Below are 27,883 nucleotides of genomic sequence, written 5' to 3' on the forward strand. Positions count from 1 at the left end.
TCCATACCCAGTTTAAAAGTCATTGTATTCTCTCTATCTCCTAAGTCTCGCCACCCTCTGTAGTCTTGGTGTAGATATTCATCGCTCTTCTCCGCTAATTGTTGCCTTCTTTCCACATGTGAATTAGACATCTTCAATCACTTGGATGATACAAAGAGCCACCTCGAAGCACTCCTTAGTCTATACACTAGTCTTCAAATAGGTCTATAAGGTTCAAAAATCATCAGCAAACACTTTGAGAATTTTTTTGAAATATTGAGCTTGATCAATTGGCACTCGTAGCTCTCTAGGCACAATTTTCCTTCGTTATCACGTGAAATAGCCTCCTTATCAAACATGCATTACATTTTTGGCTGTGGTGGTTACCTCTTGTGTTGTATGTATCATTTTGTCTTTCCTACTCCTATTTCCTCTAGACTCATCACTGCAAGTGATTTGCATTGCTATTTATAAACCAAGCCGCATGGCACAACTGATGTGGAGATGAGGTAAGAACCCGGGTACAACACATTCTCATGTAATAAGAATATACAACATGTAGTACATGTGCTGCTTGGAATGACACACCGCCACTTGTAGGCTAATGGAAAGTTCTTTATAAAGGAAATGTTGCATTTCCCCCTAGGCACCAGTGAAGTCTTCATGGATGTGCCTTTGTGATCAATTTATATTCGACCTATATGCAGAAACATTTATGGGAGTCACAACCTTGAACCAGTTCAACTATGCCAGATATGGCGTTATTACTCTGCTGATGTATCAGATTTTCAGAATTGAAGTAATTATGATGAGATTATGTCAGGAGAATGGCACATGAAACCGGCCTTCAATAAATTAAGGACATAGAACTAAGAAGTAACCAGCTAACACTGTTACATCAACAATTCTGCAAATATACAAGCAGCAAATTGGGAGATGGAGTATCCGTGTACCAAGACAAAGACATAGATTGGCCCCAAAACCTTGGCGCCCCTTTCGGTATCTCTTTAATTAAGTGAGAGCCCCAGAATTCCAGGTTACATAAAGGATACAATCTTTATTACATCTGGGGGATTCCACATCCCATTGGGCACCCACATACCCTGCCTAGCCTTTACTGTTCACTACTCTCACCACTCCTGGCAGTAGGTCTTCATCCCTAATCCAGGAAGCTTGCATGCAGCCCGGAACTGTCACTAGTAACCACACTTGGCCACACAGTTCCCCATAGCTGTCACTAGTGCCCAATTAGCCATCCATCTGCTCAATGCAGAGAAAGAAAGCATACATAAGCTTTCTCCACTATCCAGGATTGCCATAACCTATAGTCTCTCACCCTATGGGCAGCATACATCCTGATACATCAACTTGTTTCCCACAGGAGATCTTGCATCTCAACACAACAAACAATATGGCAGTCATACAAGTACCATCCCTCTGGCATCAATGACATTACACAGCCCGTTAGGCATCCATAAACAATACGTGTTTTTTATTGAAAAGGGCTCCCACCAATCATGGCAAATAGGCATCCATTTCGGTTCGAAAACACTTGCACTCAGGTTAGGCCTGTTCCTAGCAACCAATACTCCCCCCTTTGCTCCCTTGAGTGTCCTCTTAGCCATTCACCTCCATAGAACAAAGAGAAAGCATGGACACACAGCTAACATCCATTAGTACGCTTCAAATGCCCTATGCATACTCCTTGTTATGCATTGCTCTCACCAAGCTTAACAGTAAGCATTTACATCTGTCCCAAGCATTTGCGTAAATACCCGGAGCTGTTACTAGTAATCCATTCTAGATCACACAGTTTCCTTGCCTACCAGCAAATGCACACAAGACCAATGGAATGCTCAAAGTTCCAAATGAAGGCATAAGACACGCATAAGACACTAACTGTCAACTTCAGAGCCACCAATCCAGCTCATTCACGAGCTAAGGAATCTCCGAAAGAGGGAGAGAGAGAGCACCCTTTTCTTCATGCCTCACAGCCAACTAACCGTATAGCCGAGTACTACCATCCCATGTTCACGTCACCTCAATCAATACACTGAGGTGACAACCAACTGACCGTATAGTCATGTACTTCCAGCTACCAGCCCGTTGATACTCTGTACGAAACTATATCTGCCCTACACTTTGGCTAACTGTACATTGAATGCAGCAATAGTCCGTACGGTGGCACTTGTCGTCCGTACAACAGCTCTGAACACAGCAAACCGTATTCTGAGTTCGTACACAACACACCATATTGCAGGTCCATACGTTGCAATTCGTTGTGCAGATCCGTACACTGCGCAAGTACACGGTCTTGTGGTCCGCGCACAGTCTGTACAACCAGGCCGTACCAGCAAGGAATCTAAGGCTTTGTACACAGCCGTACGACTGTGATGATGGATTTTGCGTGTACAGATCAGACTATTCTTGAATTCTATGGATACTTCACTGCATCAATGTTTTATTCCTGTTGAATGGATCCCGAATAACATCTGGTTCCTCCCCGAGGTTGAAATGTGCAAAATGGAAGCTGATTACAACATTTCTTGAAATTTGCAGTTGGAGAGCTATTTAAATCTGAAGTCTGATTACTTGAGAGGAAAGGAATGGCTGCCAAAGAGGGGAAGGAGAGGTTGGGACGAGGGTCCAAGGAAAGGGTGGGAAGAGAGCCCAAGGAGAAGCCCATGAGGGGTGGAAAGAGAGCCCAAGGAGGAGCCCATAAGACAAGTTGCCTAAGAAAGCCCGTAGACCTTGAAGACCCTCTTCCACTTGTGGCAGTGCACTGAAATGGGAGGCAGAGAAGGGCAGAAAAGAGAGCTGGAATTGGTGGGGAAGGGTACTCTTTTGATATTCTTTAAGCCCACCGCACATCAGGTCTAGGCAGCTGATTGTAGCAAAATCTATTGATGAAGTCAATTTGGCACCATTCCCAAATAGGTGCAATGGCATCACATACCATTTACTTATATTCACCATGTTCCAAATTACTATTAGTAACTACGAGGAGTGTTTCATTTGGCAAACTGTCATGTGGCATCCTATGAAAAGGCAACCTCAGCCATGACGGAGCATGATTCCAGTACGGGAAAGCATAATCCACCCATAATTGGCAAGTGAGAGCATCATATTGCTGCACACTAAGCATGTACCAATTTGTCTGATAAGCGGACTGCACATTATGCTGAAAAGTATAGCCTAGAAGCATAGGCTTTGCCTCCTTCCAAAGATTAGCAAGATTCAATTGCAAGAAAATTGAGACCAATGTTGACGTTCAGAGACCAACATGTGGGTGTTACCAGATCTGTTATCCCCTTGCTGGGGTGCATTATTAAAATCCCCACAAATGAAAACATGTTGTCTTCAGGGGTACTGTTGCAGAGCCTCCCAAATCAATGCTCTATGATGAGAGGATTGAGATGTTTAAACTAAGGTGAATTCAAGTATTTCCCCTTGGACAAGACATTGCATAATGATCCATCTGCCTGCCTTATCATTTAGAGCCACAATTGGTTGAAGAGCATGCTTCACTAGAAAAACAACACCAGAAAATGAATGCTCTCCTGCATAAAAGATGTCATAACCAACAAATTGTCCTGTGAAATTAGAGTGGCAGTGAGGGAGGAGGGAAGATGTGTATCAAGAGCAATAAATCTGAAATTTATATTATTGCCAAAGAATTGTTTTTTGATGATCATTGAGCTTGACCTAATCTTTAACATATGTATTATTTATGTGATTGACAACTAACAATGCTGATCTTCTTCAATGTATTGGCACAATTTATTTGAGCTTGGCAAAAGGGAAAGGTTATTCTAAGTTTTTGAAATTTCGTTGCTACTTGGGGCAAGAGTAAATTTTCAGTACATATGTTACCCTTGTGTACTTATGTCTTTGGATGACAGGTAATTTCTGATAAGCTACCAGATCTGCTTGACTTTCACAAAGACCTTGCTCACTTAGAGGAGGCGTCTAAGGTAAATATGTTTCTGGCATGTTCCCCCAAATTTTGTTCTCAGTCTCTGAATGGGCATTTAATGCTGGTATGTAATTTGTTACTACAGGTCCAGTTGAAATCTCTGGCTGAAGAGATGCAAGCAGTTAGTAAGAGTTTGGGAAAAGTAGAGCAGGAACTTACAGCATCAGAGAATGATGGCTCTATTTCAGAAGGGTTCCAAAAGGTTGAGCACACGAATTTCTATGAAACCAGTTGCAGATTTTGACATGAGATATCCACCTTATTAGCTTTAGGCATAAGACAGTTTTGTCTTTTTGTATATTTCAGGACTTTGTATAGTTGCTAGTAGATTAATAATCTGTGTTGTGTTTGTACAGAATCTGAAAAATTTTCTTAGTATGGCTGAGGCTGACGTCCGTTCACTGACATCCCTCTACTCAGAAGTGGTATATCATCTTACATCTCTAGGATTGTTTTGTGATGGAAACATTTGTGTTTTTTGACTTTTTAAGTATCTTAAAGTTGAAATATGATAAACAATTAATCAAAAAATAGTGACAGGGGCGAAATGCTGATGCATTGGCACATTATTTTGGTGAAGATCCTGCACGTTGCCCTTTTGAGCAAGGTTTGTGTGCCCGCTCCCCATCCCTTCCTGTTTTTTTTGTCCCTGCTGTTCCTGAGTCTCAATGCTATGCATACTAACCTTAAGAATGCAATAGTATTGGAGACCATATCATCAAGCTTTGCAGAGGTTTATGTATGCTTGCTAGCAGTGATTGAGGTCCATACATATAGTTTTTCCTCCCCCGAAAGCTTTATATGTAGGCCTATGTATGCCTGCTGGCAGTGATTGTGTGCGCGCACACACACAGCTTTTGTTTGAGAGATAATGGAAATTTTTTAATAGAAGTTTTATTCCATCCATTCATATTCCTCCATATGCTAATATAAAGGTCTTTAATAAAAATCTTGTCAATCCAAGGCACATTTATTGTGCAAAATTTTGGAAAATCTCACAGAGGACTTGGGAGTGTAAAATCCATCAAGAAAGGCTTGTTAATGTGTCTATAATCAGAAACTCTGGTTATGTCTCTGAAGATCTTTGCCATCCTAATGATACTTCTCTAAGTCCATCTTCTATTTTTGGAAAATAGCAAAAGCTATTTGCACTCACACCAGCGCTTAGCGAAGCACATACAAAGGAACAGGTCCTTCGGACTTTCACCAATTGAAGCTCTCTGGTATACAAAGGATATATTTTGAGGAAAGCTATTATGTGGGGGGAAGTATGTGGTGATTGCCAGTCCTACAGTACTCAGATGAGAATTAGGATGGAGACAGAATTGATGAGGCTGAGAATCGGTGGCACTTGTAACAAGAAGAGGGATATCCCCTATTGCATTATGCTTGTATTATGATGCGGGCTCTGTTTGTGACTGTGCCCACAAAGTTTGCTCTGATTGTAGTAAATACCCAAACAATTTTTCCAAAGACGGGAGTCCCTCATGTGCAGCAAGATTGCTCATCTAGAACTGAAGGGTATTGATATCCCATTAAGGACTCTTCGAACCAAGTCAGATCTTCTATCATCACATCAAATTGTGCTTATCCATTCCAAGTCTCCTTGATGTTGGAGCTGAATTTAGCAATACATTGAGTTCTCCACACATGTATTCTTTATTGCATATAGATCTCTTAAGACCTTCCATACTGCATGAGGAGTGTCAAGTTATTCTATCTGTGTGATTACATGCTCATGGTAAGAGGTTCATGATTGGAACTGCGTTCTCCAGCTCTTGAATAACTGTGTGATTACATGCTCATGGTAAGAGGTTCATGATTGGAACTGCGTTCTCCAGCTCTTTTGACAATGTCTGCAATCTCTCTAGTACCTGTATTTGGATAGTCTTTGTGTCATCAGCAACCTTCCACAAGTTAAGAGCAGACAAAAAAGTATTGCCCTGTGCCGATAGTTGGCTGAGCCTTGAAGCTTATGCATCATGGATGAATTGATGTCGTTGTACATTAATAAGTATTTGCTCAAATTTGAAGTGCACAAACCTGAAAATTTTTCACACACAATATAAAGGAGCAATCTCTTCCTGACATTTAATGCAATACAAATGTAGAAGTCCGGAATTTGATAACAAAAAAATCGTGCAGTTTAACACTTCTGAATACATGAAAAAACAATCTTTTAATACCAAAAATGGTCCCATCAGTCAACAAGCTTGGAAAACATAGCAATACTATGTTGTGGGCACTATTTTTTTTTGTCCAGCAAGAGGCAACCAAACTCTGTTTTCTTTGCCTAAATCTCAACAAAGCGGTGCATTTACTGCAAAGTCTGAACTGTTCTAGAATACACAGGCTTATAAATTTTACACGTGTGAAGCTTTAATGTGTTTTTCTTGCACAAATTCTGCAAAACTTGTTAATAATTTGCCTTCCAGACGTATGTGTGAGAACATTGCCTTTCCCAGGTGTGCTTCTGCAAGTTGCAATCAACACACAGCACTACAAATGTGCTAAAATATCTTGAGGAAATATAGGAAACATCTCAACTTTTATAGAAGGGATCCTGGAATGCTTAAAAAATGATGGCACTCCTGTTGTTGGCTGCTGCAATCCAAGATTAAAAATGAGATTGCCTAAGTACAGCTCCCTTAAGCTTTCCCTGAGCTTTGACATCATGCTGAATGATGTTGTAGGACAGATGAATGCAAAAGATGGGAGTAAACAGCCAGCTTTTATTGATTGATCCCTCATAATGAGAGAGGGACACGCACAAGATTACGACTCCCGCAATTGTTTGCCACAAACCATTGGCTTTATCCAGCTGTCCCTCTCAGTATGTAAGAACAACATGGAACCTTGCTTCAAGGTTTGTTTCAACCAACTCCTTAGAGATCTATGTGGCTGATTTGCCTCCTTCCTTTAACTCTCGTGGCTCAGAAGCCTTTGCTGCAGCTTGCTTCTGCTTCTCACTTGTCTTCTTTCCAGCTTTGGAGCGTACATGCTCAGAGGAAGAACTGGAACCAGGGGAAGAGGAGCTTGAAGCAGAAGAAGAACTGGAGGAGGAAGAAGTATTTTTACTCTTCTTCTTCCTACTTGCTCTCGTGATGGGATTTCTTGCTCTTTTTAGAAACATGCCCGGATTAGAAGGAAAGAGATGGACTTGGTGATCTTTTCCTGCTTGCCTCCTTCTGGGCTGCTCCAGAAGGGGTCTTCTCCTGCTCTTCCTCTCCTCAGGAATTTTCCAATCTTTGAAAGAGTGGATCCTTTCTTGCCTGGGCAAGCTATGCAAGAAACTCCCTGTAGGAGTCTTCATTATTCAACTGCCTGCTCACTACATCTTGTGCAATCCCCTTATAGGGTCAGTTGGCATGGTCTTGTGAGGCCATCAATGCAATCTTGGCCTGAGATTTGTCAGCCCTCGCTCAAAAGGAAATGACAGGATTAAAGAGAAATCCACATAGTCTTTTCTGTGCCACTTGAAAATCCCTCTACAAGACGTATAATAAACCTGCAACTTTGTCTTAACAGCTTTCCCTTCTGCCAATAACTTGCTTTCTGCTCAAGGCATAATCCCCACAGTAAATGGGGGGGGCAGTATATACTTTTGATGGTCCTTGGGTCTCACTCACATGTCACTCTTTGTGGACACTGAGTTATCTTTGTGAAAAATTATTGACATTAATTAGACAGATAAAAAAGTGAATCCTCTTTTATCACACTTTTAATACATGATGATAGGAATAGGTGGCAAAGTTGAAAAACAACGACAAGCATCATCGTACTCAACAATAAGGAATTTCCACTTACTCTCGGGTTCTTGCAAGCGGCTCCAATTGTTGTAGGAAGTAGCACAGCTGAGCATCGCCATAATGAGCATCCTCGGGTCATCTTGCGTTCAAAACCATTTGTTCTATGCGTCTATGTGTCACACCGTGTCACATCCATTTGCACTGACACTTCTTTTTCTTAGACTTCACCATTATGATCATAAAATAATTTGTTGTTGAGGTAAATCAGAAAATAAAGAGATAAAGTTACCTTTGATTCACTTTTGAGAATTTTTAGGCTTTAGAGTTTTTCATGCTCATTTGTCCCTTGACAATCCAAAGAGCCAAATTGGACTTCTATCGAATTGCACGGTCGCAGATTGTGGTCAGACTACTCTCGATGGCCCAAAGATCACTGAAATACAAAACCTTTGAAGGCAACAATAGATCCCTTAATCATAGCATCAAATCTATGATTGCCTCCTTTTTAGACTTCAATGAGCCTTGTAACAACTTTGATATTGCTTTCTTAAAGTTTTCTTTCATTTTCTGCAGAACTAGCTTCTTTGGGACCTGTTGCTTCTTCAATCCTTTAATGTTGCACTCTTCTCTCTGCTGTTAGCTGATTGGCCTCATACAAGGTTGGAACTCAAAATCAATGACAGAGTTAAATACACAAGCACATCAAGTTTTTATCTTGTAGGCCAGGATTGGTTCAAATGATGCATATTATGTGTGTCATTCTCTTCTCACAGGCTGAATTTGCTCATGGCAAGCTTTGCTCCTCAGGTCAGTAAACCACCTAGGCCTGCTCTCTTAAAAATAAAAATAGACTACTCTGGTAGGAGTTGCAGGAACATGAGAAGACCGACTCTGAATTCGAAGCACCGATTGGGCTTTGTTGATCGTCACGTGTATTGGAGGTGCACGAGTGTTGACAATGATGCGCACTGGAGTTGACAATATTGGAGCTGCAACGTGAGGTCCTTGCTCGTGTGAAGAAGCTCGCTTGATTGAGATTTCAATCCCATCTTGACCTATTTGGCAGATAGAGTAGGTGCCATGGCGGCCGATGCCATGGGCATCCATAGCCTGTGGCATGCTTCCTATAGGCCGCAGCACCTCCAAAACTTCCAGGTAGCCTAAAAAGACAGAACACGTCAAAAAATACAGAGTTGACTTTTTGGTAAGAAGGCAACGTGTTGACTTTTTTTGTCGATGTTGACTTCTGACCGACCTGGTCCATGTTCGGTGTTGACCAGCCAACCAAGTGGGCCAATCTGCCCCCTTGGTCTCATTCTTCATCCAAGCCTTCTAGTGCTCTAGCCCTCAATAGCAGCAGGTCCAGGGATTAGGATCAAGGCAGGAGGGTCTGCAGTAGCCCAGCAGCCCCTTCTGTCCCTCCTTCAGTTAGTCCTCATCCGGTTCAGTCTGGTACAACAGTCTTTAGTCCTCTCTTTTGTTGTGAGGGTTCTCCCTCCATAAAGTACTTGTTTCTTTACAGTTGTATTGAGCCCTCTGGGCTAGACGCTGTTTAGTATTTATTTTCCCTCTTTGGAGGCCTGCTATATTCTCTCTCTCTGATTCTCACACTCACTCCATAGTTCCACTTGTGTTTTGAGTGCATCATTCTTTTAGTTCAGATAGTACTGAGCAGGATAGAGAGTCAATCATGATATCTCCCTGTTACATTGGTATCAGAGCTTAGAGTTTCTTTCATGAGATAGGGAGGGTCAGTTAGAGACAGGCCCACTGTTTTTATGGTATAGACAAGATCCGGAAAGGACTCCATGAGTACAAGTGAGAAGTCCAACATGGCCGTGATGGCCATGATGCACATGCAACAACAGTTCCAGAGTCTGTAAGCTTCAACAACAACAACAACAACGTGGGTAAGCTTCAAGAAATGGGGGACGATCGTGAGCTGGCTACAAGAGAACGCGACATAGTAGCTCAAGAGGCAAAAGAAGAACGCTGTCTTGAGGCTCTGAAATCCATGGAACTCGGAGACTGTGAGGCTAGGGAAGCCAAGGAACTCTGGGATCGCGAGGCCTAGGAGGCCAAGGAGCTCAGAGAGAGTACCGATTGGGAGGAGAATATGGGGGGTACTTGGATGCAGTGACATGAGCACTCTATGCCAAACAAAAGCGATGCTTCCATTGTCACGTGCCGGGCCATGAGAAGGAAGATTGCCCGTATTAGGGGGGGCCCATGTCAAGTGGGTCATCCACAGTTTCAGCTCCTACGGGAACAACCTTAATGGTCATCAAGGAGCTTGAATATTAGTAGAAGCGGGAGGTATATTGATTTTATACCCTTACTAGAGGATCGTGTTGCTTTGATCACCCGCTCGCTTCACGAGGCTGCCCTTCACGTCTTCCCTTACACTACTCGCTCTACTTGCCCACCATCACTCGAGACCGTCCCCTGTAATAGTTGGTATGATGATGAGTGTAAGGATTTACGCTGTTAACTTAGATCCAAAACCAAACACAACCTTTCGAACAAACCTGAAATGATACGTGAGTATCGTCGGTAGTTTCGTAGGAAGAAACATGATTTTATCCGCCAAAACGAGGAGTTATTGAACACCTTGTTTAGCAACAACTCCAAGGACTTTGCCGGAGATTTCTAGAGCGACGGTCCCCTTCACCTCTTTCCGTTACTAAAGTATGGTATGATTATGCACGCACATTATACGACATCCGAAATCAGCCAGCTCTTGACCTCTCACATACACTCGTTCCACTTCCTGTGCACTCTTCACTAAGGGGGGTGTTAAGGATGCTGTGATGAAGCTTCATAGTGGCCGAGCAAAAGATCACGAGGGTCTATGCACTGAATTCAATGCATATGGGACTAGCAAAGGTCTTCGATGAAGCTGTTTGCCTTGGCTTTCCATGCACCTGAACTATTAACACTTTCACCCATTGAGCTCGGGAAACTACATGACCATCATGATCGGACATGTCATGTCTAAGATTTATGCATGAGTGCTTGACTCTGAGGTCAGTTGATTTATTGAGATACAGGGGCTTAGAGCATATGGATAGGCTGGATTCCGACATGATCATGGGACCATGGATCACATTCTCACTCAGATGTATTATTGAGGAGGCTTGGGCACGGAAGCAGAGGGTTTATTGTTGCTTTGTAGACTTCTGAAAGGCCTTCGATATAGTTTCGAGAGCCCGCCTCACCGGGCACTTACAGGATTTTGGTTATGATCAGGAGATCATTTGGGCTGTCATGGCACTTTACGAGAGAGTCTCTGGCAGAGTTCGGACAAGGTCTGGATGGACGGACAAGCTTTTTGAGTACTATTGGGGTCAAACAAGGGTGTCCTCTATTACCAACCCTGCTTGGCCTCTACATCGATGAGCTTGAGGCAGCTATGCAAACACTAGGGAGGGCTGGTTGCTCTCTTACTAGCACGCTCATTCAGATGGTGTGGTAATGTTATCATCCTCAGCAGAGGGCCTAGAGAGACACTTAGATGCACTACAATCCTTTTGTGAGTCGCATGATTTGAAGGTCAACATGGGTGAAACCAAGGTTAAAAACTTCAATACATCTCGAGTCGCTATGCATCGGGAGCAGTTTACCTTTGATGGGTCACCGGTCGAGATTGTCGCATCATACCCATACTTCGGGGTTATCTTCTCCGGACCTATTTTCACCATGAGACCGACGATGCAGATTTGCTTGAGCAAAGGGCATGCCTCGTTGGCCAGACTAGACAGGCAATGCTTCCGTTCACACTTTCTGCTTACTTTGACTCCTTGGTTCGACTAGGAGGGCTGTATGGCACCCCTTGCAGATCTGTCCGACACTGAGTGGGCTCACGTGGAGCGACTACAAGTTTTTCAATTTCTCACCAGATTGTTCAGGCTGAGTTTGGATCATCTCCATTGCAACTCGATGCAGCATTTCAGGTCATCACCTACCTTTATCAAGTTAGGGCATATGAGCATTGCCATCCTCTTTGGCTCTATCAGATGCAGGTGACCAGATGTGTTGGTTTGCATACAGAGTGAGGTGGTTTGAGTGATTGGGGCTCCACATGGATAGGCTTTCCCCCTTCCAGTATAGCATTGATGCGCCGTTCTCCCTACTATGATTTTATGAGATCAACCAGGTCATACGTGAGGATTTTTTTGCAGCTACATCAACCAGGTCATACCTGAGGATCCTTTTGCAGCTACACACATTTTAAACTTGGTTGGAATCGAGTGAGCTCCCAGTGAACTCAGCTTTTACAGAGATCACTGCCTACATATCTTAGATGAGGGGTTTATTGACCCACCGGGATATACGCGTATTCATGTACCCCATTCATTGAAGATCTCTATTGGGTAGTTTCGGGTCTCGCCACATAGACTCCGTATTGAGAGTGGTTGAGCAGAGGGTTTACCTAGGGAGAGACATATATGCACATTATGTGGTCTACAGGAGATTGAGTTTGAGGAGCATTTCATTTCCATATGCCAAGCGTACTATGAGTGTCACATGCACCCCTACACTTGGGTGCAAAGTGACACAGTGGCTACATCGACAAGTGCATAATTGTTCCCTAATAGGAGATTTTGTCGTATGTTGTGACCCCTTGTCTAGGACAGTCAGGCACAAGCTACGTAAGCCAGCCTCTCAGCCTTAGGTCAGGTAAGAACAGATCAGTCCTTGTTCACTGGTATCCACTGAGAACAGTAGGGTAGTGTTTCCAACTTAGGTTTAGAGTTAGGTTTAGGTCCAGCCTAGGATAGGAGCCCATTTGGGCCCCCTGAGGGCTGGAACAAGTGAAGGAATGGCAGGGGAAGGGTTGCCTTTATAGGCTACCCTGCGCCCCTCCCTAGGCTGCCATTTATGGGGCCTAGGGCCCTTTTATGGGCCAAGGGACCAGCCAACCAGCCAGGAGAACCGATGGAAAAGTCGGCCATCTTGGGCTGGTTGGCTCAGCCCTTCCAGCCCTATAAATAGGGGGCCTCCAGGCCCCCATTTCTGGTTCATTTCCCTCAGGTTTTCAGCCTCCTACAGCTCCTCCTCAGCCCCTTTGAGCAGCTTGACACTCACCCCCAGTGGCCCTCTGACCAGCCTCAGCCTTTGGCATCAGTTGGGCCCTCTGGGAAGGTGTTCACGCAGTGCATCAGATGGGAGTCGGGACAGCGAAGGGAGTAAGGTTTGGGGTCTGTTTCAGAAGCTCTTTTCAGTTATCTTTTACAGATTTACAGAGCTCACTCTCAGCTCTATACTTCAGCATCTCTCAGCTCTCTTCTAGGATCTATCACTCCTAGATTTCACTCTCTCACTCATGCGGTAACCCTGCATTCCGGTGGAGAGCACAAGCCTCTCCCTTGCCTTGCAGATGCGTCTTATATCATCAATGTGGACAGCATCAAGGTCTCGGTATTGGTCGGCGTTGCCTCTTATGTCTTTGGGTTTGCTCTGTGTGTGCACATTGAGCTCTTCAGAAGCGCGATTCCGTGTTCTCTCGAAGAGTGTTCTTTGTATTTCTCTGTTCTCCAAGTAGCCCCTGATTGGGGAAGGGGGCCCTCAGTGGGTACAGGGACCCAATCGGTTGTCGACTCTACTCTCTCTCTATCCTCATCTCCTTTCTCTCTCTATGGTGGATTACGCTAATTCCTCGCTAAAGGTTTACTGTGAATTACACGATCAGATTACCATTGCATGTTACATTGGTATCAAAGCTCGGTCTGTATCCAGCTTGACTACCGCGAGTGTATGGTTGTGTTGAGATCCGGAAAGGACACACAATCAAGCGCCATGGAAGGGTCAGAAAAGGATTCACCCTTGAAGACCTTGAAGAGGAGAAAGAATACCAACAATATCTGCTTCCGCCAAGTGCTCAAGAAGTGATGGTGAACCTTCTATAGCAGAATCGGGTCCTCCTACAACAACTCGAAAAAACATTCATCCCAGCTAGAAGACAGCTGGACCAGACAAAACAAGGTTTGGAGGAAAAAGAAGCAGAAAAGCCGTTGAAGAAAGAGGAACCATAGATTTTGAAAAACTGCTCTTATTGATATGTGAGGGACGCAAAAATGCGGCGGCACTGCGACGTGCAAAGCTCGCCCAGGCAGAGAGGCAACAAAAGCTAGACCGAGAGGCGATGCTTCTCTAACACAAGCAGATGACACAAGCAGATGCTAGTTGCTATGCAGGCAAGTTTGAGCGTAGCATCCGTCACCGCCACAGCTTCGTCATCGACATCGACAAAGATAACACTACTCACTCGGTCTACTCCAAATTTTTAAGTATGATGGTAAGTGTGACCATTCAGCGATTTTGCAATTTATTCATCAGTTGGTAGCTCATTTTTCGTTAGCACGGATTCAAGATGAGCAAGACAAAGTCCACCTCGTAGCCCCTCATCTTACGGGTGAGGCAGTGACCTGGTGGCAACATTGGGCTAGTAAGCTCACCGACCCAACAACGTTTAAGACGAATTTCGTTTGGGTAACGTTTGTGGCCAACCTCAAGGCCCGTTTTCTCCCACCCCAATATATGCTTAACCTGGAGGATGAGTTTTTTCGTCTCTCCCGAAATGGTTTGCCTGTGTTGACATAGAGTAACAAGGTCATCACGCTGGTGCAGCAGTTGGGCATGACGGAGAGCGCCAAGATGAAGAAATTTATTCGAGGATTGGACACCAACATCCGTTATACCATTCGGAATTTTCGTGATACCCAGTGATCAGAGCATACCAGGGATCGCACATTCAAGTAGGTCGCGCCGCCTGCAAGGGTGCCATGTGTTCACTTGTCTACGTCCAGTGCCAAAAGTAAGTTCCGGTATGGACTTTCCAAGTCTATGAAGGGGGAGTTAGAGTAGTAGTTGTCTCAATTACTGCGCCAGGGTTTATTAAACCTTCTTCTTCGCCTTTTGTTGCACCCATTCTATTTGTGAATAATTCCGCACGACTATGTGTCGACGACAGAGCACTCAACAAGCTTACAATAAGCATCAAGTTTCCTATGCCCCACATCGAGTACATCTTGGAACGACTCAATGGTGCAAAATTTTTCTCAAAGATTGACCTCAAGAGTGGCTACCATCAAGTCCGGATTTTGAAGCTTACATCCCAAAGACAACTTTCCGAACAGAGCGAGCTCATTACGAGTTCGTCGTCATGCCCTTTGGTATGAAGAATGCAGCACTAATATTCAGCAAGATGATGTCGCGGGTATGTGCAAAGTATATTGGGGTGCTTGTTCATCTTTCTCGATGATATCCTTATCTTTTCTATTAGAGCCTAGCAGCATATTAAGAATGTGCGATGTGCCCTACAGTTATTACGTGATAACCAGCTATACCTTGACTCAAAGTAAAAGTAAATTCGGCTTGCTAGAAATTCAATATTTGGGCTACATCATAGTGTTGAAGGGATTCGATTGGACCCAAAGAAGATCCAAGCTATCACAAATTGGACTATCCCCACGACATCTCAGGAGATCCGATCCTTTATGGGTTTGTGTCAAGCATATAACTTGCACATGGATGGTTTCTCAACACACGCAGCCCCTCTTACAGATTTATTCAAGGGGATAAAGACACACAAACAAAAAGTTTAGGTCACCGGAAAAGCTTTGAAGGCCTTCCATAATAGCCACGACAGCACCAGTTATAAAGATCGCCTCTTGGGATGATCCATTTCTGGTAATCACAGATGCTAGCAATCTTGCCATTGGGATCAATTTTACAGCAAGGAGATAGGCCCGTGGCATATTACAGCATTAAGCTTAACGATGCCAAAAAGAACTATTTAGTTTATGATAGAGAGCTCCTCGGTGTCATCTAGGCATTAAAACATTGGAAGCCTTTCCTATACAGACGGACTTTCATGGTTAAGATAGATCACCAAGCCCTTAAGTGGATTCAGACAATGCCTAGTTCACAATGGAGTGATCGACAGCAACGGTGGAGCCATATATTCCAGCAGTTTGGGAGAATGATCGAGTACGTTCTCAGCAAAAACAACCCCGTTGCTAACGCTCTCAGTCGGAAAGGTTCCATCTAGACCATTGAGGAGGGACAGTCCACTGTGCTTGAAATCAAAGGAAATAATCTTGATAGCATGAAGGCACAGTACGTGGAGTCAGTAGAGTTCGGCACGTAGTTTCAGTTAGCCATGACGCTTGCTCGAGGCCATTAGTCATTAGAGGACGGTTGGCTTTTCTATAAAAAAAGATTATGTGTACTCAAAGACAAACGGCAGTTACTTCTTCATGATGCCCATGACACCCTTACTTGTGGTCACAGAAGTATCAACGGGACTTTGGAGAAGTTAGAGTGCTATTTCTATTGGCCAAAGATGTGGAAGGACATGTACGGCTATTTACAGAATCATCAGATATGCCAAAAGGTCAAGGCTTCCCACAAGAAAGCGGCAGGCCTACTCATGCCATTGCCAATCCCAAACAGTTCTTTTAAGGACATAAGTATGGATTTCGTGGGGCCACTTCCAGCATCCGCAGGTATGTTTGATACTCAATGTCTTACTATTGTTTGTTGCTTTAGTAAATATTGTATGCTTATTCCCTGCAAACAAACAGCCAGTGTTGAAGATGTAGCTCGTTTGTTTATCTCGTTGGAGAGTTGCCAAAGACTATCACATTCGACAGGGACTCCAAGTTTACGTCTAACTTTTGGGGAGCCTTGTTTGATAATTTTGGTACTAAGCTGCAGATGTCTAGTGCTTTCCGTACGCAATCGAACACGCAATCGAACGGCAAGACATAAAACTATAATGGTATGGCATGTGATATTTTGAAATCATATTGTCATGATGCTCAAGGAAAGTGGGAGCAGTTTCTTCCGCTTGTGCAGGCCATTCTGAATGATACCTTTTCTTCGAGTATTGGTCGCACACCTTATGAAGTGGCGTTTGGACGGCGGTTTACCTCACTCCTCACCCGGATGGCGTCTCCATCTCTTGAAGCCAACAAAACCACCGAATCAATGGCAGAGATTACAGAGTCTGTGAAAAGCCGCATCGCCAAAGCTCAAGCATCGTATACGCGCCAAGCTAACAAACCCAGATGAGATGTCCAGTATAAAGAGGGTCAATGGGTGTATTTACGCATTATCAAGCAAAGATTGAAGCAGGTGGGTAAGCGATGCCCTAAGTTGTCCTTCAAGAGCTTCGGACCATTCCCTATTATTCAAAAGATCAACGATGTCTCAATGAAGTTACGCCTTCTAGATAGTTGGATTATGCACAATGTTCATATAGCTTGGTTGAAGCCATATTTTGGACCTCCTCTTTTAGAGATTTCCGATGAACAACCACCTGAAGTTCTTGATGAAGCCAAAGCTTTGCAGCCAAACAGATCCTTCTTCATAAATTCAAGCATGGGTTAGGGCGGAGGATTCGGGAGTTTTACAGCAAGTTTTGTGATTGAGGTACCTATGAAGCAGTGTGGTTGGACGAAGGTTTTTTCTATGAGTTTCCCCAGATATTGGCAGACTATTTGGAAGCAATGAACCTTCCACCAAGTTAAGGAGGGAATGTCACATGCATCCCTACACTTGGGTGCAAAGTGACACAATCGCTACATCGACAAGTTCCCTAATAGGTGATTTTGTTGTATGCTTGTGACCCCTTGTCCAGGGAGAGTCAGGCACCAGCTATGTGGTTACACATAAAACAATATGGACAAAAGAAGCTAAGATAACACACATGCACCAACCTTTGATTCGAGTAAACACAGACGATCACTTAGATAGTTTCTTCTTCTTCACAAAATTCCATGTGATACACATACTCAGGAAGGTCCTTCTCATCAACTAGAGTTACCCCTACCCATTACTCTTCTTTCACCCGCAAAAGCAAAGACCACTGGTACCCAAGAACCTGATTGAATAAGACTTCAATCTAAAAACCCTTAAAATACACACTGAGTACTTCTGGGCCAAGCTCCAAAGATAAAATCATCATATACTTTCAGATTTGTATAAGAGAAAACAAACTGCAGCTGGAACTCTAGGGATCAGCAGCAACGTGGGCTCGAGTTCAAGAGCAGGTGCACCAGTATCCAAAGCAGGGATCCTTGACATAGGCACTGAGACAAACCCCCACAAAAAAAACTGTTTGAACATGAACCACAGAGACTCAGAGAGAACCAAAAGACTACACAACCCGAAACAGATAAACTTAGAACTAAACTCTCCCCCAAAACTCAGAGAACAGCCAGCCTCAAAATTCTATGAACCCACAGCTAAAACTCCTAAGCAATAGCACGTAACACTCCCCAAAACTGTAGTCAATGACCAAAGAGTGAAAGGAACTGACATATCAGATTGCCTCAACCATCTTTGCGTTACAAATCCACTTCGAGTGTATGTATTCTTCTCCTGCCCACAAAGTACTCCACGCTCATACTTCACGTCGCCAACAGTCCTTTAGATTGATTTTAACTAGCCCATACATTCTTTGTATCAGCTCACATGAAAGCAACGACCGTCCTGCCTGTGAGGTAGCCTTGCTTAACCAACTACAAACAGATCGGTATCTCTGGAAACCTCGAGCGCCAAGGTCTTCTCAGCATCACCGGGCATCTGCTTGGCCAAAGCCTTTCTATAGTCAACCTTGAAGCGAACGTGCACCCCGAATTACAGTCAGCCCATGCCTGTAGATTTCGTGGAGTTCATGGACATCCGTCGCCCAAGATCCACTCCTTCAACCACACTAGAGTCCATTTGTGCCAAGCATGCAGTCGGAGATCCACCCCCCGTCACGTACGTATCCTTCACTCAAAGGGTGTTCCATCTTCTGGTTACGTACAACCTCTCTTCCTTTACTCGCTTCCCTGCATCTGGTCGTCCAACCTTCTCTTCAAGGAGCCCTCCGAGTGCACCATAGATCCTTCCAGCAAGCATCCCATCGATCCACTCCACTCATTAGCCAGAGCATCCTTCTTCTAGATCGTGTAGCCACCTTGCATGCAATCGAGAAACGCCAATATCCTCATCACATAACACCTCGCCATCCAGAAAGCTTGAGAAGAGATTCACGTAATCACGTTCACATGCACACCCTCCTTTCCAATTCAATTTGGCCATGTTAGCTTCATTCAGCCACCTCAACGATGACATTGTACCACTCTCGAAGAAAATTTCCCAAATTCATACACCAAGCATTAAATGCTCATTTTCCAAACCTTAGACGTTGATGCACACATGGTTCTAGTTAGGCATTCAATCACTTGCATGCCACTTCTAATCTCCTTAGATCAAACCAACTCGACTCATGGGAAGTTCACATGACTCAAGACAAAAGGAGAAAAACACTCATGACATTATAAACATGTGACACAGGATAACATTTCGGAGCACATGGTATCACATCACCGCATAGACAATGTTGGAAACCATGCTTTGGATAATCCTGGTGCTCCCACATTGCATTTCATCATATCCCACGAGCCCCTACAAAGACATTTACAATCTGAAAAGAATATTTACATCAGTACAAAGCCTTTTGATAAGAATGCCCATTGACTCAAAACCATCACCCACTAGCTATGTGCATACCTATGTGCCTACCCTCAAACATGCAACAAGTGAAAAAACTATTGACATTTTTTTGGCATATCAACGTAAGCCAGCCTCTCAGCCTTAGGTCAGGTTAGAACAGATGAGATCTTGTTCACTGGTACCCACGGGAGAATAGTAGGGTAGTGTTTTTGTCTTAGGGTTTACAGTTAGGTTTAGGTCCAGCGTAGGATAGGAGCCCTTTTGGCCCCCCTCAGGGCTGGAACAAGTGAAGGAATGGCAAGGGAAGGGCTGCCTTTATAGGCTACCCTGCACCTCTCCCTAGACTGCCATTTATGGGGCCTAGGGCTGCCTTTGATGGGGCCAAGGGACCAGCCAACCAGCCAAGAGAACCAGTGGAAAAGTCGGCCATCTTGGGCTGGCTGGCTCAGCCCTTCCAGCCCTATAAATAGGGGACCTCCAGGCCCCCATTTCTGGTTCATTTCCCTCAGGTTTTCAGCCTCCTACAGCTCCTCCTCAGCCCCTCTGAACAGCCTGACACTCACCCCCATTGGCCCTCTGACCAGCCTCAGCCTTTGGCATCAGTTGAGCCCTCTGGGAAGGTGTTCACGCAGTGCATCAGACGGGGAGTCGGGACAGCGAACGGAGTAAGGTTTGGGGTCTGTTTCAGAAGCTCTTTTCAGTTATCTTTTACAGATTTACACAGCTCACTCTCAGCTCTATACTTCAGTCATCTCTCAGCTCTCTTCTAGGATCTATCACTCCTAGATTTCACTCTCTCACTCACACAGTAACCCTGCATTCCGGTGGAGAGCACAAGCCTCTCCCTTGCCTTGCAGAAGCGTCTCACATCATCAATGTGGACAGCATCAAGGTCTCGGTATTGGTCGCCGTTGCCTCTCAAGTATTTGGGTCTGCTCTATGTGTGCACAGTGAGCTCTTCAGAAGTGCAGTTCCGTGCTCTCTTGAAAAGTTTTCTTTGTATTTCTCACTTCTCCAAGTATAAAGAAAACTCTCCCTTGATTGGGGGAGGGGGCTCTCAGTGGGTACAGGGACCTACTCTCTCTCTACCCTCATCTCCTTTCTCTCTCTATGGTGGATTACGCTAATTTCTCGCTAAAGGTTTAAAGGTGGTCTTGCTGTGAATTACACGATTAGATTACCATTGCATGCTACAATGAGATCTTGGGACTCTCTATTGTCTATTCAGAGATAGCCCCGGACTGTTATAGCAGTTCCTCTCTTTCCTAGATCAGAGATGCTTGGCTGTGTTTATTTATGAGGCAGTTAGACATCGTGAGCACCTACTTCGATTAGAGAGACAGGAGGAGCATACCTTGGTAGACTCTTCTCAGAGCATGATCACAGAGTTCTTCCAACCAGACCATACGGGCTCCCACTCTACACTCTCTACATGCGATCGGGATCCAAAATCAGTGACACAACAGCTCAGGCAGAGCATTGACGCACATATTCTACTTGGTGACATTCTCTCCTTGTTCAGAGTGGGAACACGACCGACATGGGTCACAGTTGACCTTGTCAGACGTAGAGCTATGACGAGGAGGCAGCGTAGGACCATGCCCACAGGCAGCACGCAGCATTCTATCTCTGGGTTTATGATCTCTCTCTCCCATCCTTGACCAGGGGAGAAAGAGTGGATCACAGTTGTGACAGTGGAGCATATTTCACTTTGTATCCATGTGACAGATTCTCTGATGATGATTATGATGATAGTGATGATGGAGATGACTATGTAGCATGTATCTTTTGTTTTTAGCATGAGTGTTGATGCTCAATAGTAGCTCCACCCTTTCAGCTTGCTTGTATTAGGTTTTCTCTTAGTCTCATAGACCCATTGTTCTTCCGAAGACTTTAATAAACTTTCTCTCTTTCTTTCTTTCTTTCTTTCTCCCTTTGATTCTGACAGTCACTCCACAGTTCCATTTGTGTTTTGAGTGCATCATTCTTTCAGTTTAGATAGTAGCGAGCAAGAGAGAAAGTGAGTGAGGTTATCTCCGTGTTACAACCGATTATATTTATCCAGCATATCACACGTGCGTGTGATGAACCCCCAATTGGGCACGGCGGGCGTGCCAATGAAATCCTAGGTGTGAAATTCGTTGTAGATCAAGAGCAATCCTGTGTGACAATTTGAATTCTGAAATCGATGTAAACCTATTCGTCAAGTGCAATGCCTCTCCATGCAAACACAAAAGCCTTATGAACCGGCAATGCATAATTCAACAATTGACTTCTGAAGGCGATCTTCTAAACAATGGGCTGGCCTTTCAAGAGTTTCCAGTCGTGGGTTACAAGTATCGTATGCAAACCTCCGGTGGATGCAAACCTTCACCCCTCAGCAATGAGCACAAAAGTAGAATGCAAGAGAATAGGACATCTACCAAACAATTGCGATGACTGGCGCATCATGTCGACCAAGGAATTTTGAGCCTTTTGGAGTCGAACTATACGTAATTTCCCAATTGTATGCTCATGGATTGTCACTACCTAAGAAAGTAGCGAATCTCGATGCTCTCATACCAATGCAATTTCCAGTGTGCAACTTCCACCTACGAATTTCCTTCCTTTATATTTCTCCCTCTCATTGGTTGTCAAATTTTCCAAGGATGCCATACAAAACGAAATCTCTCTCTCTCTCTCTCTCTCTCTCTCTCTCTCTCTCTCTCTCTCTCACAGCCCTTCTTAGAGGCAACCACCAGAGGCGAGGCATCACCCTTGACGTAGCCCGCCGGATCTAGAGATCGAGGAGACCACGCCCTTCCCCACGCTGCGAGACAACTCGACAGACACAGATACGAGAGCTTCTCACATCTCATCAGAGAGCCACTAGGTTACCTGGATATACAAAACCCAGGCATATACTAGCAGTGCTATCCTTATATGCTTCATTGAAAGGTAATGCAACTCACAATGCTGGCTCATCGGTACTATGGTAGCACATCAACTAGAGCTCTAAGCCCCTGACACTCCTCTATTATTTGGCTTTTGCTACTCTAGCATTTCGACACTTGATTTATTAGTTGTAGCACTTCAGCTTTTTAGCTTTCAACAAGGGTCTTAGTGAACCCTTTGCTTAAGCCCTCAGTGGCTTGTATGGGTTACCTTTTTGGTGTGTACTTTGTCTCATAGGCCCGCGAGGCCTCTCGCAGACATTAATATATCTTTCTCTTTCTCTCTCTCCTCTCCCCTCAACCCCCCCGCTCCTTCCCCAACTCCCACCCCGCTCTAGGACCAGAACCAACAGGTTGGACCTGCGCGGAAAGGTATTTTATTGAATGAGGAAAATCTAAGTACAAAGATTTCAATTGTGGCTGGTCATCTAGAATCCACAATGTGGAAGAATAATTAGATGGAAATCCCAACATAGCATTTGCCACGTGCCAATTCCTAGCAATCTACTAGCTACACGCCAAATGAGTTGGCAGCTGTAGAGCCTTCTAAGCCATTGTTCACATGCTAATGAAAACTCCTCTTTGTAGGCAGCGTTTGCCCCTTAAAAGTAGGGCAATTTGCCACTTTCTTGTACCTGCAACAATTAATTGTAGCATATAACCATAGCACCCATTAATTGTTAGCTCTTGCATGCAAATAGAAATCTCTAGACTAGTCCTAGTCTCTGTGGGCGTGCCCACCGAAGCAAGCCGGTGCATACCAAAATAAAAGTACCCTCTTTGATGGTAGTTAAGAATCTTGACCAAGGTTGAAATACTTAACCCTAATAAATCTTTCTTACCATAGTCAGCACAAAAACTCTGGTTAACTGTACTCAATCCTCTTGGCCTAAACCAAGTCTCCTTGACCGAAGTCAAGCCTCCTTAAATGGAATCAAGTATCTTTGACCAATAAAAGAACTCTTTGACCATAATTAAAATAAATGAAGAACCGTTAAATAAGAGGTCAACTTTGTATTTTGACTTGGAGTATGTACAACTTGGTGACATGTTCCGCAATCACAGCCTCTCATTGGTCAATCTATGGCTAGGCTTCAAGAGACAAAGTTGCAGCCTGTCTCTTGGTGGACCATGGGAGAAGTATGGTAATTGTGCTCCTACTTTGGTAAGAGACAACTTCACAGCTTAACTTTGCAACCTCCGTCTCCTTGAGTATTGTGACATCTCCCCAAACACCAAGTGAACGTAGACAAGGTGAACGTGGAGAAGATGAAGGCCATACCGGATATCCCATGGAAGGAGCTGAATATATACTTTATGTTGTATGAGTAGCTGTTGGCACCAACACACCACACGATCGCAGCCATCTAGAGATGGTGTTAGCACTTCGGCTGCACCCGACTCTGCTGATTCTTCTTCAGACAGTGACACCCACGGCTCATATGATTATGCTACTTAACATTAAGTCAAGACCCACGGAGCATGCTTCAACATCTATGATTCTATTATCTATCATTCATGAATGATGATTCTCTAACAACAACAATCTGAAACGGATTACAGTTCGCAATTGCACGAGCTAGCATCCATAGTATCTACTATTTTCATGATTCATGAACCATGTCACATATTGATGTCAGAAAAAAAAAACCACTCATAGTACCATCCATGATCATGAATCATATAAAAAACAAGGCAGCCATCTGCCAAAGTAAACTCAATACTGTATCATCAAAAAGAAATAACACAGTCTAGGATGCATCTGAAGTGTCCCTAGGGCCTAATCTAGTAGTACTAGGTTAGCACTGATCAACTCAAGGTACAGTGGTAATATCATATGCATCATCCATACTATATTGTTTGTATTATGTATAACCTCCACCTCCAACGTGCTGATAGAAACTCTGTACAAAGACCATTCTAGAAGTGGATGCTCATGTGTGTAGATATGTTGGCATGTATGAGAACATTTGTTTATACAATGCTGTTGGGCACTGATGACATGAATGGGGATGTTGTAGTAGCTAATCCCTACTATCGACAGTTCATGTTCATATTTTTTGTACTTGTAAGTTAAAATTACGAGCAGAATAATCTGAGGAGGGATTTGATTATTGGACGGTTCTCTTTTAAAAATTTAAGGGGATTCCTTGAATGTTTTGTCTGGGATTGATTATATCAAGGCTGGATTTACTTTTCTCTCTGCAGTTATCGAGTAGTTTTTTGAAAAAATGTATGCTTGAATATCAGGCTGAATGTGCTTTTTGGGTGGCATCCTGTCTTGCAGTTGTCTCTATACTACTAAATTTTGTGACCATGTTCAAGCGAGCACATGATGAGAATTGCAAGATGGTTGAAATTGAGCGGAAAAAGGCTGAAAGAGAAGCAGAACAAGAGAGACTAAAGAATTCACCCATAAAAAGAGAGACGGAGCTGATAAAGAAGGATGGAGAACTTGGCCAGTCACCACTTACGAGTCTGATAAAGAAGGTTGGAGAACTTGGCCAGTCACCACTTAAAAGTAACAAGGTCACATGAGTTTTGTGAAATCCATTGCAAAGGCTGTTATACGAGGGGACGCCATCCTATATTTTTAAGGGAAACCAAAAGACTCTCGAGTATCTGAGTTGAAATTCCGTCAGGAGAAACAAATCAGTTCAGCGATTGCATGTCCGACTCTGTACTTACCATTTCTTGGATCTGGAAAATCATTCCATCATACAAGGCCAATATCACCCAGATTTTTTATAGTTGCAAGCCTCTATGGTTGGAGCTTGCTGATGTGAATATGAGCAGAGGTGCTAGTTTTGCAAACCAGGTTATGCTATTCCAATTAATCTCCCTGTTTGGTGGTGGCTGATTGTCGAAAATCGCCATGGCATGGTCACATCTTGTAATAGTGACTTTGGCTTTATCAAATTAACTTCCGTTCAAATTTGATGGTAAGTTATCTTGAAGTATATGGCTGCCTTCCTTCACTTGTGCTTTGATTGAAGCCTTACGTTGATTACTTCAAACTAAAGAGTTTGAAAATGAACTTTTGCAGTGTCTTTGGGATGTGGAGTTGTACTGCAGTATGTTTTATTGCACTGTTATATATTTTTGGCATCTAATACAGATTTGTCTTTTGTTTATTGCAGGTTTCTTTTGTATCATAGACTCAAAGGTGGCAGTAGCTATGGGGGAGCGTGAAATCAACTCACTTCTCTATAAGAACAGGAACTACTCCTGCAGGGAGTGATCTAATTGTAGTTGGGAATGTCAACTTCATAATTGCCCTTGGAGATGATTTGTGGTTCGTCTCACAGGTAATTGATTTAGTGGCCTCGTCTACATTGTATCTGTACACCTTGTTGACACAGCTTCCATACAAATTTGTTCTCAGAGTGGTATTGGATTGTCATTATGCCCGTTAAGGGTCTATATAAAGAGATTATTGATGTGTCTTGAAGTTTGTTTTGCTTTTATCGTTGCAGGGAACTTCGGTTAATTATCGCAGATGTGTTCATTTTTATGGCAGTATAGAAGCCGATATAATTATACGGTAGATCAATCAATGAATAAATGCGAAGAATCACACCCCTCTTAGAGGCAGTTGGGATGGAATCGCTGCAAGATTCATCAGGAAAGAAGATCAAAGAGACCAATGGCCCCTTTCCAATTTCACTATGTCATATGAAGTTTCCACACACCCTTGCATTAGTGAGTTTGACATAACTAATTCAGTCGTGTTAATGGCAGTCTTGGCCCAAGGTCGATCATATATGCAGCATTTTGAGGGGACTATGAAAATCAATCCGAAAATTACTAGATTTTAAAATATAGTAATACTTGATCATCAAGGTGAAAAGCTCATCTCTTTTATATAGTATGTAAGTCCAAGTTACTTGAAGGGGAGCTTATAATGTGGCAGAAAAACAAGACAAGGCAAAATATATTTGAAAATACACCAAAATTGCTCGCCTCCCAAATATGTCTATCCAAGCCCCTACACACTTTTTTTTTTAGTGAAACCAGTGGCTATAAAATTAACATAAAATCAATGTACATGACATTATCCAAGCCCCTACACACACACACACACGCACGCACGCATGCGCACACTTTTGTTGGGGGTCAAATCCGTGTAGCTTTATATTACAATGAGATCCCCAGAAAGGGAACATGTTACAACATCAGAAAATGTCCTTGTAAGACAAGTAGACATTATAATCTATGTGATGAGCACACAAGCAATCAGAAAATGATTGTCGGAGTGACATTCGAAAGAAAGGAAACTTAGGGAAAAGTGGGATCGAAAAAGGCTCTATGATTTTTGTCTTTCCACAAAGTTCGGAGTCTCCAATAACGGACCTTAGTGAAAAAAAGATTAAACCCTTGCATCTTTGGGTGGATCCCAATAACTGGAAGTGCTTGCCAAAACAATCACTAGGAAATCGAGACTTGAGATGTAGAAAGTGGAAAAAGCTAGGAGTCTCAGGACTTTGCCAAAAGAGATGAGGCAAAGATTACCTTGGAGCTAGACATCAGTGACCAAGTGTAGGAGCAATGTATCTGCAGACAAAGAGTTGGCCAAATGGAATACTTGCAAGCAAGATCCCCCACAAGAAAGCTTGTTGGCGAAGAGGAAGTTTGCATCTCGAAAGCTGCTTCAAATGTTGGTGGTGTCACTTTGCAAACTAATTGATTTGAAATTCAAGGTTAAGGTGTTCAAACTTTATATAGCTTAACAACTGTAATATCAGCCAACATTAAGGGACGACAGGTTGAAGCTTGGCAGTGAAGAATCCAATCCTTGAGGCTCAAGTTTGGACACTAGAAAGAAAGATCGAAGAATTTGAGAAATATATTGCCATAGAAATATAATGTGGCCTCAAACCATACTAACTAACTAATTGTTGAAGGAAAAGATAGTATAGTACCATCAGCATGTACCACGTCTCTCACAAACTAAATCCCTTTAACACCAACGAAAAATGAGCGTCTGGGCTCTTGTAAAGTCAAAGGATAAGCAAACACTTTTGAAACTCTCAGCGCTCGAAGAATTTTCAGCAAGGGAATCATGACCATGCCATTGAGAGAGTGTCGTTCTAGGCTCAAAACATTTGGGAAATCAAGGGATAATCTTGAATCCAGCCATTAAAATAGCCCAGGAAAATCCCCATTGAGCGGGTTGCTAGTGACTAAAAGCATGAGTAGTTGACTACATGTGAAAGTTGTCATAGCAACATAAGGTTGATCACCTTGCAAAAATGACCCGCAGGAGATTCTCAACATGACCACCGGTTTTTATAGCCAACTCTTTTAGACAGAGAAGATGACCCCAGCTAGTCTTGTGGCTCGAGAGCTAGTTTGGGATCACGTTCCGACAGTAGTCTCGTCATCATCGATTTCAAAAAGCAATCGCTAGTAGACTTGAGGAGCCTTTCACAAATGAGGAGCTCTGGGAAGCCCTCAAGGCTCTCTCGACCCAGAAGTGCCCGAGTGAGGATGACTTGACTCCGGCCTTCCTTTGGAACTTCTGGGAGAGATTCTCCACCCCTTTTATCATTTTTCTCTACATGGAGAGTAACCTAAGGCTTTTATGGCAATACTTGGACTGCCAAAAAGTCTCCATAAGAGTGTACATGAAGCATGTAATATCCTTGTCAAACATAATCAAAGGTAAATAACCAAAATTGATTGAGTCATACAAAGTTGGACATGCAATGGCAATGTAGCTAACCTTTGGGATA

General features: G+C 43.5%; 1 protein-coding gene across 4 annotated transcripts in view; it reads left to right on the plus strand.

Moving 5' to 3' along the window:
- The window catches only part of LOC147883499 (formin-like protein 14), a 77,806-nt gene extending 51,741 nt beyond the window's left edge, over nt 1–26,065 (plus strand). For 3 of the 4 annotated variants that reach the window (XM_087399273.1, XM_087399274.1, XM_087399276.1), the window contains exons 14-19: nt 3,882–3,953; nt 4,041–4,157; nt 4,312–4,380; nt 4,496–4,562; nt 24,436–25,090; nt 25,289–25,611. In XM_087399273.1, the coding sequence (XP_087255399.1) occupies nt 3,882–3,953; nt 4,041–4,157; nt 4,312–4,380; nt 4,496–4,562; nt 24,436–24,686 (576 nt within the window). In that variant the 3' untranslated portion in view covers nt 24,687–25,090; nt 25,289–25,611. The other variant, XM_087399275.1, reaches the window with a different exon arrangement.
- The last annotated feature ends 1,818 nt before the right edge of the window (nt 26,066–27,883 follow it).

Source organism: Dipteris shenzhenensis, chromosome 28 (genome assembly GCF_047967505.1).
Source record: "Dipteris shenzhenensis isolate YYH24624 ecotype China chromosome 28, Dip_SZ_1.0, whole genome shotgun sequence".
In the NCBI taxonomy this organism is placed as follows: domain Eukaryota; kingdom Viridiplantae; phylum Streptophyta; class Polypodiopsida; order Gleicheniales; family Dipteridaceae; genus Dipteris; species Dipteris shenzhenensis.